The sequence below is a fragment of the Mus musculus genome, chromosome 14, assembly GCF_000001635.26.
Source record: "Mus musculus strain C57BL/6J chromosome 14, GRCm38.p6 C57BL/6J".
NCBI classification, from domain to species: Eukaryota; Metazoa; Chordata; class Mammalia; order Rodentia; family Muridae; genus Mus; species Mus musculus.
Window position 1 is genome coordinate 4,965,327 of NC_000080.6, and position 13,864 is coordinate 4,979,190.

Below are 13,864 nucleotides of genomic sequence, written 5' to 3' on the forward strand. Positions count from 1 at the left end.
TGTGTATATGTGAACATGTACATGCATTTTCTAGCTCTGTTCAGGGAGAGGACCTGTGAGCAATGACCATATTGCACAGCCAGATCTTGGTTCTTAAATACCATTCTCTAAGGAACCAGGGCTCCCTGGAGGAAAGGATGACTTCAGGGCTGAGAAAGAAATAAGAGGAGAACCTGCTTTTACTCCAAACTAGGCAAATGCTCAAAGGAATGAGGGATTCACACCCAAAGGACAGAGTAACCAGCTTTTAGCCTGTGCTAATTTAAGATCAAAATAACAGATGACAGGAGCTGGAGAGAGAAATGGTCGAGTGGTTAAAAGCATGGCTGTTCTTCCTGCAGACCTGGGTTCAATTCCCAGAACCCACAGTGCTGCTTATAGAGGATCTGGTATCCTCTCTGCCCTCCATGAGTGCCAGGCACACACATGGTGTACAGAAAGACATGCAGGCAAAATACCTGTACATGTAAAATAAATAATAAATTAACCAAGATTATAAACTATTGATTAAGTGGGGACACCTGAGTCCATAGCAACATAATTAAATATATTAAGAACAAACAAACAAACCAGGATGTTTTATGAGTAAGAAAAGAGTCACACAATCTTGATCTACCTTTCCCAAATTTCAAGATACTGAAGAACTGCAAAGGGAAAAAGAATTACTTCTCATGGAGAAACTGTGAGGATGTCACCTTAGTCAATAATCAAAGTTAATGTCAATAGTAAGTGGCAACTCAAAATCAAGTCCCACTTGGAGCTGGGCAACAAAGCAACACTCTATGTGGTCAAGGTTTTCTAACTAGAATTTAATCAGAACAAAATATCAGATAAGGGGGACAGCAAAACGTTCAGTGGGTCAATATCTTTGTTGCCATGCCTCATGCCCTGAGTTTGATCCGCAAGGACCACATAGTGAAAGGAAAGAAATGTCAGATGAGCCCAAACTGAGTGACCTTGCATAAAATAAATGTACCACAATCTTAAAAATGTGTCAAGGTCTCGAGAGAAGCTGTGTCACACAGGACAGCTAAGTGCAAGACAGGATTTTCAATCAGGTCCTTTTGCTAAAGAAATTATGATTGGGGTCATTTTTCACATTTAAATGGGGTCTCACTATTAGAATGGAAATGTGTACCACTATTGACTCTGATCATTACACTATATCCATGGAGAAGAATATCCTGAGTAGCAGAAAATAGACATTAAAGCATTTGAAGGTGGAAGGCCAAGCTCTTGTCACTGTACTTGTGACTTGTCAACTGACATGTCTCCAGGACAGAAATAACTTTACAGAAGAAAGAATGTCATCATTTGAAAAACACAGTTTTAGATTTATGGATGTGTGTGTGTGTGTATATGTGTGTGTGCCACATGAGTGTGGATACCCAAAGGGACCAAGACAAGGTGCCAAATTCCCAGAGCTGGAGTCACCGGTAGCTGTGGGTTGCTTGACCTGGGTGCTGGGAACTGAGCTCTGATCTCTTGTAAGAGCAGCAAGTATTCTTAGTGCTAAAGCCAAGGCATCGCTTAGCCCCTGCTTTGTTTGTAAAGTGGGTTCTTATTGGTCTGGAGCTCTTCTGTTAGCCAGGGTGGCTGACCAGTAAGCTCCAAGGATCTGCTTGTCTCCTGTGTGCTAGAATCACAAGTGCACACCGTCACATCTGGGGTGAGGCTCAAACCCAGGTCTTCAAGCTTGTGTGGCAAGAACAGTAACTGAACTTTCTCATTCTCTACTCTGACAGTAGCATTGATCTTCCCAGACTGATAACTGCTGAAATCCAGGTCACGGCTCACCTCACCAAACTCAAAGCAAGGAGTGAGGAGAGGGAGACTCTAGACAGCCACTGGACTACAACCATCGGCTCTGAAATAATGAGAAACTATTGTAAGCAGACAGATGCCTTGATGTCTCTGAGAAGTTGCAAAAGAGACAGCTGTCTATGAAGATAGAAGCTAGACCACCTGTCAAGCTGACATGGAATGAAGAGCTACAGTTCCATCTTCATTACATCCTGAAATTGAGCTCCATCTTCAAATTGATGCCTCAGAATCCATAGGAGCCATCAAGCAAAGAAATACACCCTGACAGGTTGTCATGGCCTCCGCATATGTGAAGTTGCCTGTGCACTAAAGGTTATCAGTCATGATGTCATGTCCTCAGCTGGTTTGCCTGCATTAATGCAGTTACCCAGCGCTGCTTCAGTCTTTTGTGTAGTTGATATTACAAGCTTACACCACCAGGCTTAGTTAACAGTCCTGTGTGTGTGTGTGTGTGTGTGTGTGTGTGTGTGTGTGTGTGTGTGTGTAAGGAAGACTCTGCTTTCACTGATAACTGGGCTATTTCAAAAGTTTAATTTCTCGGGATTTAAAACTTCTAAACTTTTGTAAAAGGTACAAATTGAGAATCTCAAAATATTGGACCACCTTGCTTTAAAAACTTTTTTTAATGAAAAATGGTGTGTGTGTGTGGCTAAGACACAAGTCAAAACACAAAATTCATTTATATTTCACACCTCATGAATATAGCCTGAAATTAATGATTTACAGGATTTTTAATGAGCTTATGCTTTTACTATGACCCTTCAATTGAGGTCAAGTGTGGAAGTTTCTCCTGGTGGCACTGTCTTGGTGCTTAGCAAGTTTTGGATTTGTAAATGTTTTAGGCTTTCAAATTTAGATGCTTAGTGTATGGTGCTTCCCCAGTGGCAATGTAAAATGCATAGGGATAAGTATATACATGGTGCTGGACCAATAGTTACTGAGTTCTTAAATATTTTATCAGCCTTCCTCAAATAGAAGTTTCTCACTCATCTCAATGCAGACCAGAATTTAATTGAAAAGCTTTTGCTTCATTTCCAGCAAGTACAATAAATTAAAGCTGGCCATACTTGAATGTCTATAAGGCTGTTGTATGTTTTATTGATTTTATCATCTATGGAAATATTCTCAATTGACCCACAAAGAGGAGTTTACCTTATTCTTCCTAATAAAATTGAACATACATTTTGAAGAAGGGACTTTAAAGCTATTAAATTCAAATGCTAGAAAAAATATTTACAACGCCCTAAACCGAGGCTATGTGTCCATTCCCTAGCACCATGCATATTTAACTAGTTTACTTCTTGAATGTCTCTCTGTCTCTTTGACTCTGTCTCTCTCTCTATGTGTGTCGCTGTCTCTGTCTATCCTTCTCTCTTTCTGTCTCTCTGTCTCTGTCTCCTGCCTCCCCTCCCCAGCCTCCAGATCTTGCTATGCAGCTCAGGCTCCCCTTAAACCTGTTTTAAACTAGTTCATTTATCAGTACAGCATTCTCTGAAGTTCATTTCCTATGTGGTAAGGGTCTATCATCAGAAAGATGATAGAAATTAGAAATGTTCAGACCTGACTCCCTAATTAATGTATTCTTCAATTATTAAAATCAGCCAGTCTTTTATAATTTTCGAATTGTTTTAAAAGGTACACTGCAAATGGTGTTTACTTATAATCACACCATCCCACAACATCTGACTTAGACCCACCTCTCCTACTGTCACACCATCACACACCATCTGACTTAGACCCACCTCTCTTACTGTCACACCATAGCACACCATCTGACTTGGACCCACCTCTTCTACTGTCACACCATAACACACCATCTTACTTAGACCCACCTCTTCTACTGTCACATCATCACACACCATCTGATTTAGACCCACCTCTCTTACTGTCACACCATAGCACACCATCTGACTTAAACATACCTCTCCTAATGTCACACCATAGCACACCATCTGACTTAGACCCACCTCTCCTACTGTCACACCATCACACACCATCTGACTTAGACCCACCTCTACTATTGTCACACCATAGTATACCATCTGACTTAGACCCACCTCTCCTACTGTCAAACCATAGCACACCATCTGACTTAGACCCACCTCTCCTACTGTCACACAATAGCACACCATCTGACTTAGACCCACCTCTCCTACTGTCACACCATAGCACACCATCTTACTTAGGCCCACTTCTTCTACTGTCACACCATAGCACACCATCTGACTTAGACCCACCTCTCCTACTGTCACACCATAGCACACCATCTGACTTAGACCCACCTCTCCTACTGTCACACAATAGCACACCATCTTACTTATGCCCACTTCTCCTACTGTCACACCATAGCACACCATCTGACTTAGGCCCACCTCTCCTACTGTCACACTATAGCACACCATCTGACTTAGACCCACCTCTCCTACTGTCACACCATAGCACACCATTTTACTTAGACCCCACCTCTCCTACTCCTTTTCATCTGGCGTTTGAATGTTCTCTGATTACTGCAGTTATATTTAACTAATTACATTCATACTTAGAATTTTCAAAGAATCACAAAGGACACAAACACTGTCTTTGACCTAACGGACCATATAGTCTGTTTGGAAAAGTTTATTTAATAAAAGTTAAATTAGCAAATTTGGTAGGAATACAAAAAGATTAATAAACAGATGAAGGGTTAAGCTAACCTTTAATGAATGAATATAATTTTCATAGGCAAAAAAGGGATGTGGAATGGAGTGGGATGTTCCCAGTGAGGAGCCCAGAATGACCAGGTAAGTAGGAATTTCCACAACACATTACTAGAGCAAGAAGGGGAATCCATTGAAAAGGTATACTAGAAATATTTGAGAGAAATAAGCAAACTTGAAATTGTTATGTGGGGTCAATTTATGAGTCTAACCAGTTAAGTACCAATCAGTTTCTTCATGTTCCTGGCCTTGGATTTTTCCCCCTCTTACCTCTAGATTCCGGATTGTAACATTAAGAGTGGCCACTTTCAACGATCACCCTAGCTTACAACAGTTCCTGGCTACTTTTTTATTCTTAATTCCTAGAAATCAGGATTTTATGCTGAAGCTTGATTTTGATCACAGGTGATTAAAGTTAGAGATGTCTTATTCTTCCTAACCAGAGATGTCAGACTAAGGCGGTGAAACTGGAAAAAACATGGCCAAGTCTTTCTGTTACCTTGGGAGCTGAGGGTGGCCATCTGGTATCTGTCATATGCACCAATCAGCTGAGAAATTCACTCTTCCCAGGAAATACAAATGGCAGGAGAAGCAATGGCTCATCATGGAAGCCTCCCAGTTCCCAGTGGCTCCAGTCATCCCTTTAATTGCTGACCCTTCAACTGCATTTCTGCCCCTGTATTCTATGATACCTTGTGTCTTGTATAAATAATCCCCTCTTTCTGCTTAAGTTAGTTTGCTTTGGGTTTCTGTTTGATACCCAAAGAGTCCTAATATGGTAATAACAAGATACTTCCTGAAACCCTGCTGTCCTCTACTTCTGTATGTGTCCCCCACCTGCATTCTAAGGATAGATAAGCTTTCCCTTATTTCTCTTTTAGGCTTTGTGTATTCCCTGCTTTAGAAATCTGAGCATCACAATTCACAATCCCTCTCTATGCCTTTGCTTTGACTCCCTGGCTTTTACTCCCTATCCTTGAAGGAAATGCTAACAAGGTGTATTAGTCAGGGTTCTCTAGAGTCACAGAACTTATGGATAGTCTCTAGATAATAAAGGAATTTATTGATGACTTACAGTCGGCAGCTCAATTCCCAACAATCGTTCAGTCACAGCTGTGAATGGAAGTCCAAGGATCTAGCAGTTACTCAGTCTCACGCAGCAAGCAGGCGAAGGAGCAGGAGCAAGAGCAAGAGCTAGACTCCCTTCTTCCAATGTCCTTATATTGTCTCCAGCAAAAGGTGTAGCCCAGATTAAAGGTGTGTTCCACCACACCTTTAATCCCAGATGAAAGGCATAGCCCAGATTAAAGGTGTGTTCCTTAACTCGGAGATTCAATCTTCTGGAATCCATAGCCACTATGGCTCAAGATCTTCAAACCAAGATCCAGATAAGGATCTCCAAGCCTCCAGATAAGGGTCACTGGTGAGCCTTCCAATTCCGGATTGTAGTTCATTCCAAATATTGTCAAGTTGACAACCAGGAATAGCCACTACAATCCACCCCTTGTCAACTTGACACAAATAATATCTCATGTTCACATGAAACAATAACAAGGTTGTAAATACGCCTAACATGATATAACTATCCCTCGTACAATCACAAACGCATTAGTAAATTTACAATGGGCATTCATATTACTTTATAATCCTCGTTTCTGCAACTGGTTACGTGGCCTTAATTGGTATTTATAACTACCTTCCTCTACTACCCATTCTGTATTTCCTTCACCTTCAGCCAGCACCTCAGCAGGTCTTGGCTCTTTTCCTGGAGGATTGACCCATACCTTCATTCCTGATGGGTCTGCGTCCTTTGTCATCCTGCTTGGATTAGGCTGTTGTAGTTTCCCATTGACTTTAATCACAGGACATGGTAGTAGTAAGAGACGCCCTAAGGGATCTCCTGCACTCCAGACATAATCTTGCTTACCACCATTGTGAAGAGGTAATCCAATTTCCCCATGGTAATCTGGATCTATCACCCCTCCTAACACTGTTATTCCTTTTTTAGCCTGTTGGTTTAAGGGCATTAGAAGCCCAAAATGACCAGGGGGAAGTCTGAGCTTCCAGTTCAATGAAATGTTTGTTGTAGCTCCTGGTAGGAGCACTCCCCTCTCTGGAGCCAAAACTTCTAAGCCAGCAGAACCTAGAGTTATGGGGACAGGAAGCAAAAATTTTCCTAGAGGGTCACTAGGAGTGATAGTAAGTGGAACTATTCCGTTTTCCACCCCTTGATTCCTGGACCCATGAATCCTGGCTATGGGTGAAACTGTACCATATATCGAGCGCTGATTCAAAGCATATACTGCCTTCTGAAGAACTCTGCCCCAGCCTTCCAAGCTGTTACCACCTAATTGGCGCTGTAACTGCGTCTTCAAAAGGCCATTCCATCTTTCTATCAGCCCAGCTGCTTCAGGATGATGGGGAATGTGGTAAGACCAGTGAATTCCATGATCGTGAGCCCACTGTCGTACTTCTCTGGCTGTGAAATGAGTTCCTTGGTCAGAAGCAATACTGTGTGGAATACCATGACGATAGATGAGGCATTCTGTCAGTCCGTGAATGGTGGTTTTAGCAGAGGCATTACGTGCAGGAAAGGCAAATCCATAACCAGAATAAGTATCTACTCCAGTAAGAACAAAACGCTGTCCTTTCCACGAAGGAAGTGGTCCAATGTAGTCAACCTGCCACCAGGTTGCTGGCTGGTCACCTCGAGGAATGGTGCCATATCTGGGGCTCAGTGTTGGTTTCTGCTGTTGGCAGATCTGGCAATCAGCAGCAGCTGTAGCCAGGTCAGCCTTGGTGAGTGGAAGCCCATGTTGCTGAGCCCAAGCATAACCTCCATCTCGACCACCATGGCCACTTTGTTCATGTGCCCATTGAGCAATGACAGGGATGGCTGGGGAGAGAGGCTGACTGTCCACAGAACGGGTCATCTTATCCACTTGATTATTGAACTCCTCCTCAGCTGAAGTCACCTTTTGGTGAGCATTTACATGGGACACAAATATCTTCACATCCTTTGCCCATTTGGAGAGATCTATCCACATACTTCTTCCCCAGATGTCTTTCTCACCAATTTTCCAATTGTGATCTTTCCAAGTCCCTGACCATCCAGCCAATCCATTGGCTACAGCCCATGAGTCAGTGTATAATCGTACATCTGGCCATTTCTTCTTGCAAACAAACTGTAATACCATGTGTACTGCCCGAAGTTCTGCCCACTGTGAAGATTTCCCTTCACCTGTGTCTTTCAAGGTTGTCCCAGAAAGGGGTTGTAATGCTGCAGCTGTCCACTTCTGGGTGGTGCCTGCATAACGTGCAGAGCCATCAGTAAACCAGGCTCTAGTCTTCTCCTCTTCGGTCAGTTGATCATAGGGAACACCCCATGAGGCTATAGGTGCATGCTTGGCAGCAGATGGCATTGTAACAGGAGTAGAAACCATAGGCATTTGAGCAACTTCTTCATGTAACTTGCTTGTGCCTTCAGGACCTGCTCTGGCCCAATCACGTATATACCACTTCCATTTGATAATAGACTGCTGCTGTGCACGTCCCACTTTATGACTTGCAGGGTCTGATAGTACCCAGCTCATGATGGGTAGTTCAGGTCGCATAGTGACTTGGTGTCCTATTGTCAGACGTTCAGTTTCCACTAAGGCCCAATAGCAGGCCAAGAGCTGTTTTTCAAAGGGAGAATAGTTGTCTGCAGATGATGGTAGAGCTTTGCTCCAAAATCCCAAAGGCCTTTTCTGTGATTCACCTACAGGGGCCTGCCAGAGGCTCCAAACAGCATCTCTATCAGCCACAGACACCTCAAGTACCATCGGATCTGCTGGGTCATATGGTCCAAGTGGTAGAGCAGCCTGCACAGCAGCCTGGACCTGTTGAAGGGCCTTCTCCTGTTCCAGGCCCCACACAAAGCTAGCAGCTTTCCGAGTCACTTGGTAAATAGGCCTAAGTAACACACCCAAGTGAGGGATGTGTTGTCTCCAGAATCCAAATAGACCCACTAAACGTTGTGCTTCTTTCTTGGTTGTAGGAGGGGCCAGGTGCAATAACTTATCTTTCACCTTAGAAGGAATATCTCTGCATGCCCCACACCACTGGACTCCTAAGAATTTCACTGAGGTAGATGGTCCTTGAATTTTGGTTGGATTTATTTCCCATCCTCTGATACGCATATGTGTTACCAATGAGTCCAAAGTGGTTGCTACTTCCTGCTCACTTGGTCCAATCAGCATAATGTCATCAATATAGTGCACCAATGTGATATTTTGTGGAAGATCCAAACGATCAAGATCCCTTCTAACTAAATTATGACACAGGGCAGGAGAGTTAATATATCCTTGAGGCAAAACTGTGAAGGTATACTGTTGGCCTTGCCAACTGAAAGCAAATTGCTTCTGGTGGTCCTTATGGACAGGTACTGAGAAGAAGGCATTTGCCAGATCAATAGCCGCATACCAGGTGCCAGGAGATGTGTTAATTTGCTCAAGTAAGGAAACTACATCTGGTACAGCAGCTGCAATTGGAGTTACTACCTGATTTAGTTTTCGGTAATCAACTGTCATTCTCCATGATCCATCTGTTTTCTGCACTGGCCAGATAGGAGAGTTAAATGGAGATGTGGTGGGAACCACCACCCCTGCATCTTTCAAGTCCTTGATAGTGGCAGTAATTTCTGCAATTCCTCCAGGAATACGATACTGTTTTTGATTCACTATTTTCTTTGGCAGAGGCAACTCTAAAGGCTTCCATTTGGCCTTTCCAACCATAATAGCCCTCACTCTACAGTTCAGGGAACCAATATGAGAATTCTGCCAATTTCTGAGTATATCTATCCCAATTATACATTCTGGAACTGGGGAAATCACCACAGGATGTGTCCGGGGACCTACTGGACCTACTGTGAGTCGGACATCAGTCAAAACTCCATTAATCACCTGCCCTCCATAAGCCCCTACTTTAACTGGAGGGCCACAATGTTTCTTGGGATCCCCTGGGATCAGTGTCAACTCAGAACCAGTATCCAGCAGACCCCGAAAAGTCTGATTATTTCCTTTTCCCCAGTGTACAGTTACCCTTGTAAAAGGCCGTAGGTCCCTCTGGGGAAGAACTGGAGAAAGGGTAACAGCAAAACCTTTGAGTGTCTTATCAAGATCCTTCCTCAGAGGAACCTGGCCACCCCTTCATTCAAGGGGTTCTGGATCTGCAAACTGTCTCAAGTCTGGAAATTGACTCACTGGCCGAGATTGCTGTTTACCACGATCTAATGTAGCCTTTCTTTCATTTGGCTGTTTACCACGATCTAATGTAGCCTTTCTTTCATTTGTTTGAGAATTTTTCTGCTTATACAGATCAAACAAATATGCAGTAGGCTTCCTATGTATTTCATTCCTGGAAACACCATGATTGGTTAGCCAGTACCAAAGGTCCAACCGAGTCATGCCATTATAAATTTCACCTCTCCTGTGCTGACCATTACTGGGTATGTTATTATAAACATTCTTTTGTCTACGCTGTCCATTATAATAACTAGAATCACCTTGTCTCGGGTGATTCAATGCTGCCACCTGGCCCTTGTTACCTCGGAATCCAACTAAACCCAGTGAATTTAATTCATCTAATTGAGCAGAAGCATCTCCAATGCTAAGATCTGGCACAAGGAAAAGGGAAAGAACAAAACCCTTCAAATGTGCTGGTGCCCCTCTCACCAATTTGCGTCTTATAGAGCTGGTGAAAGGCATATCTTCTGGACCTTCCCATTGTGGACAATTATGCTTTACACAATATATCCACTCTAGCATTGCAATTTCCCTAAGTCTTAAAATCCCTTCATCAACACTAAGCCACGGAATATCAGGCATCTCCAAGTCATTTCCAGTAGGCCATCTTTTGATAAACACCTCAGCCAACCATTCAAACAAACTTTTGACACCTTTTTTAACTATGCGAGCTTCCGTATTAAACCTAGAATCTCTACTCAGAGGACCCATGTCAATAAACTCAGCCTGCTCTAGTTTTATGTTCCTTCCACCCTTATCCCACACCCTTAAAATCCATTCCCACACATATTCACCAGGTTTCTGCTTGAATGAATTAGCAAACTCATTAAGCTCCTTAGTAGTGTAGCGAATTTCCTCATGGACTACACTTTCTACCTCCCCTCTAGGAGCCTGTTTTGCTTTGAGTCTGGTTACAGGTCTAGAAGAAACTATTGGTGGGCCGTGAGCAGACTCTGCAAAATTAATTTCCTCATGTGGGGAAGGCATTATTTCAAGAGGTGGGGCTGAGGGTACTACTTCCTCAGGTGGGGCAAACCCTTGAGAATCTGAGGATTCAAAATTCTCAGCTTCAACATGGTCTTCCCACACATCCCCATCCCATGTTGTAGGATCCCATTCTTTGCCAATTAGAGCCCTTACTTTAACTGTCGACACACTCTGAGGCTGAGACTTGAATTTTCGCTGTAGTTCAGCCAACCTTACAATGAGAGTTTCTGTTTGATTTTCTGCAACTTGAGCTCTATTGCTACAAGAGAGAAGATTCTCCTCAAGGACACACTTAGCAACTTTTAGATCGTTTACTTGTGTCTGGAGCCTTTCGATTTTATCACACAACTCCTTCCTTTCATTCATCATTTTTTCCACAGATACTAAGAGCAGCCAGCCTGTAAAATCATTTTTCGATTTTTTCCCCATCTTGTAGAAAGCTTTGTGCACTGAATCACCTAATTCATTAAGAAAATCAAGGGCATTAGCTTCTTTAAGTTCGGAATATAGTTTCAACCATGGGTCTTCAAAATTCTCTGAGCTCCCAGGAGGGAGAGAATCTGGAGAGGTTTCAATAGTTGAAAGTGCTGGTGGATCAACAAGCCAATTCCAGAATTTTAAAAGATTCATCCTTGTACTTCTGTTACTCTAGAACCACTCCTGGTACCAACTTCTGTATTAGTCAGGGTTCTCTAGAGTCACAGAACTTATGGATAGTCTCTAGATAATAAAGGAATTTATTGATGACTTACAGTCGGCAGCTCAATTCCCAACAATCGTTCAGTCACAGCTGTGAATGGAAGTCCAAGGATCTAGCAGTTACTCAGTCTCACGCAGCAAGCAGGCGAAGGAGCAGGAGCAAGAGCAAGAGCTAGACTCCCTTCTTCCAATGTCCTTATATTGTCTCCAGCAAAAGGTGTAGCCCAGATTAAAGGTGTGTTCCACCACACCTTTAATCCCAGATGAAAGGCATAGCCCAGATTAAAGGTGTGTTCCTTAACTCGGAGATTCAATCTTCTGGAATCCATAGCCACTATGGCTCAAGATCTTCAAACCAAGATCCAGATAAGGATCTCCAAGCCTCCAGATAAGGGTCACTGGTGAGCCTTCCAATTCCGGATTGTAGTTCATTCCAAATATTGTCAAGTTGACAACCAGGAATAGCCACTACACAAGGAAACAGAGAACACCTGGGAAGGTCATTTATATATGCCTGGGCTTATGAACAGATATGGGCTCCATTAGTCTGAATCTCCCAGGACATATGATAAAAAGGTTAAAAAACAAGAAAGAGCCAGCATATAAACATAGCAGACAATATTGAAAGTCAAAAAAAAAAAAAAAGAAGGATGAACATAATAGTCACAGGAGGAAATGTGGAGACAAGGTGTAGAGCAGAGAATGAAGCAAAAGCCATCCTGAGCCTTCCCCACCTGGAGATCCATCCCACATATAGACACCAAACCCAGACAATATGGAAGATGACAATAAGTGCTTTCTGACAGGATCCTGCTATAGGTGTCTCCTCAGAGGCTCCACATGAGAGTGACAAATAATAAGGCACATTTTTGCAGCCACTCTTTGGATTGAATATAGAGTCCCCAGTGGAAGAGTTGGAGAAAGGACTGAATGAGCTATAGGGGGTTGCAACCATAGGAAGAACAACAATATCAACCAACCATATCCCCTAGAACTCCCAGGGACTAAACCACCAATCACACATGGAGTGACCCATGGCTCTAGGCACATTGTGCCAGATGACATCCTCGTTGGACATCAATGAGAGGAAAGGCCCTTGGTCCTTTAAAGGCTCGATGCCCCAGTGTAGGGGAATGTCAGGGTAGTAAGAGAACACTGTGTTCTAAATAACTTTAAAAGTCCCACAGTCTTTACATATTCTTAAAATTTCAATCTCTTTAAAATATCCATCTCTTTTAAAATTCAAAGTCTTTTTACAATTAAAAGTCTCAACTGTGGGCTCCACTAAAACAGTTTCTTCCTTCAAGAGGAAAATATCAGGGCACAGTCACAATCAAAAGCAAAAGTCAATCTCCAACCGTCCAATGTCTGGGATCCAACTCACGATCTTCTGGGCTCTTCCAAGGGCTTGGGTCACTTCTCCAGCCAGGCCCTTTGTAGCACAGGAGTCATCCTATAGGAGCACCCTCATAGAAGCAGGTGGAAGGGGCATGAGATAAGTGGGTTCTAGGCAGGTAACCAGAAAAAATGGCTAACATTTGAAATGTAAGATTAAAGTGTTTTAAAATAGAAAAAAAAAATGAAGACCCAGAAATTAAACTATACTTATGGACACTTGATCTTCGCCAAATTAAAAAATATACAATAGAAAAAAGAAACACCTAAAATAAATGTCGCTGGTCTAACTGGGAGTAAGTATGTAGAAAAAAGAAAGTAGATGCATATTTGTCACCTGGCACAATACTCAAGTCCAGGTTGATTAAAGATCTCAACATAAAACCAGATTCACTGAATCTAACTGAAGAGAAAGCAGGAAAGATCCTCAAACTTATGGGAATGGGGATAAATGTTATAAACGGGAACTCCAATAGCTCAGACTCTAACATCAAAGTTTATAAATGGGCCACAAGAAACTGAAAAGTTTCTATAAGACAAAGGGCATAGCCAGTAGGACAGATTGACAAACTACATATTGGGAGAAAAATGTTCACTAACCCCCCATCCAGTGGAGCACTAATATCCAAAATATATAAAGAACTCAAGTAGATAACCAGCATAAGAGCTAAGAACACAATCTAAAAATGTGGTAGAGAACTAAACACAACATTCACAACAACTCATCTTGAATGGCTGAGAAGCACTGAAGAAGTGTGCAACGTCCTTTATCTTCAGAGAAATGAAAACCAAAATGACCCTGAGGCTGGTTTCCAGCGGTATACTTTCCAGTGAAGAATGCTAAGATCAAAAAAACTCATGTGAAAGCATATGTTGGTGAGAATTTGAAGAAAGAGGAACATTCTTCCATTTCTGGTGGGACTGCAAAGTGCTATGGCAACTCTGGAAACCAATATGGAGTTCCTCAGAAATTTTCAG

The 13,864-nt window shown here is 42.6% G+C and overlaps 1 protein-coding gene across 7 annotated transcripts in view; it reads left to right on the top strand.

Moving 5' to 3' along the window:
* Positions 1 to 13,864, top strand: part of Gm10410 (predicted gene 10410) — a 61,942-nt gene that overhangs the window by 34,870 nt on the left and 13,208 nt on the right. For 2 of the 7 annotated variants that reach the window (XM_011244813.2, XM_011244812.3), the window contains exon 3: positions 1,746 to 2,900. The exons of 2 other annotated variants lie outside the window; for them this stretch is intronic. In XM_011244813.2, the coding sequence (XP_011243115.1) occupies positions 1,746 to 1,947 (202 nt within the window). In that variant the 3' untranslated portion in view covers positions 1,948 to 2,900. Of the gene's footprint in view, positions 1 to 1,745; positions 2,901 to 4,545; positions 4,605 to 13,864 lie in introns of those variants that run through there. 3 more of the 7 variants (XM_017316316.2, XM_011244811.3, XM_006518190.1) reach the window with 2 other exon arrangements.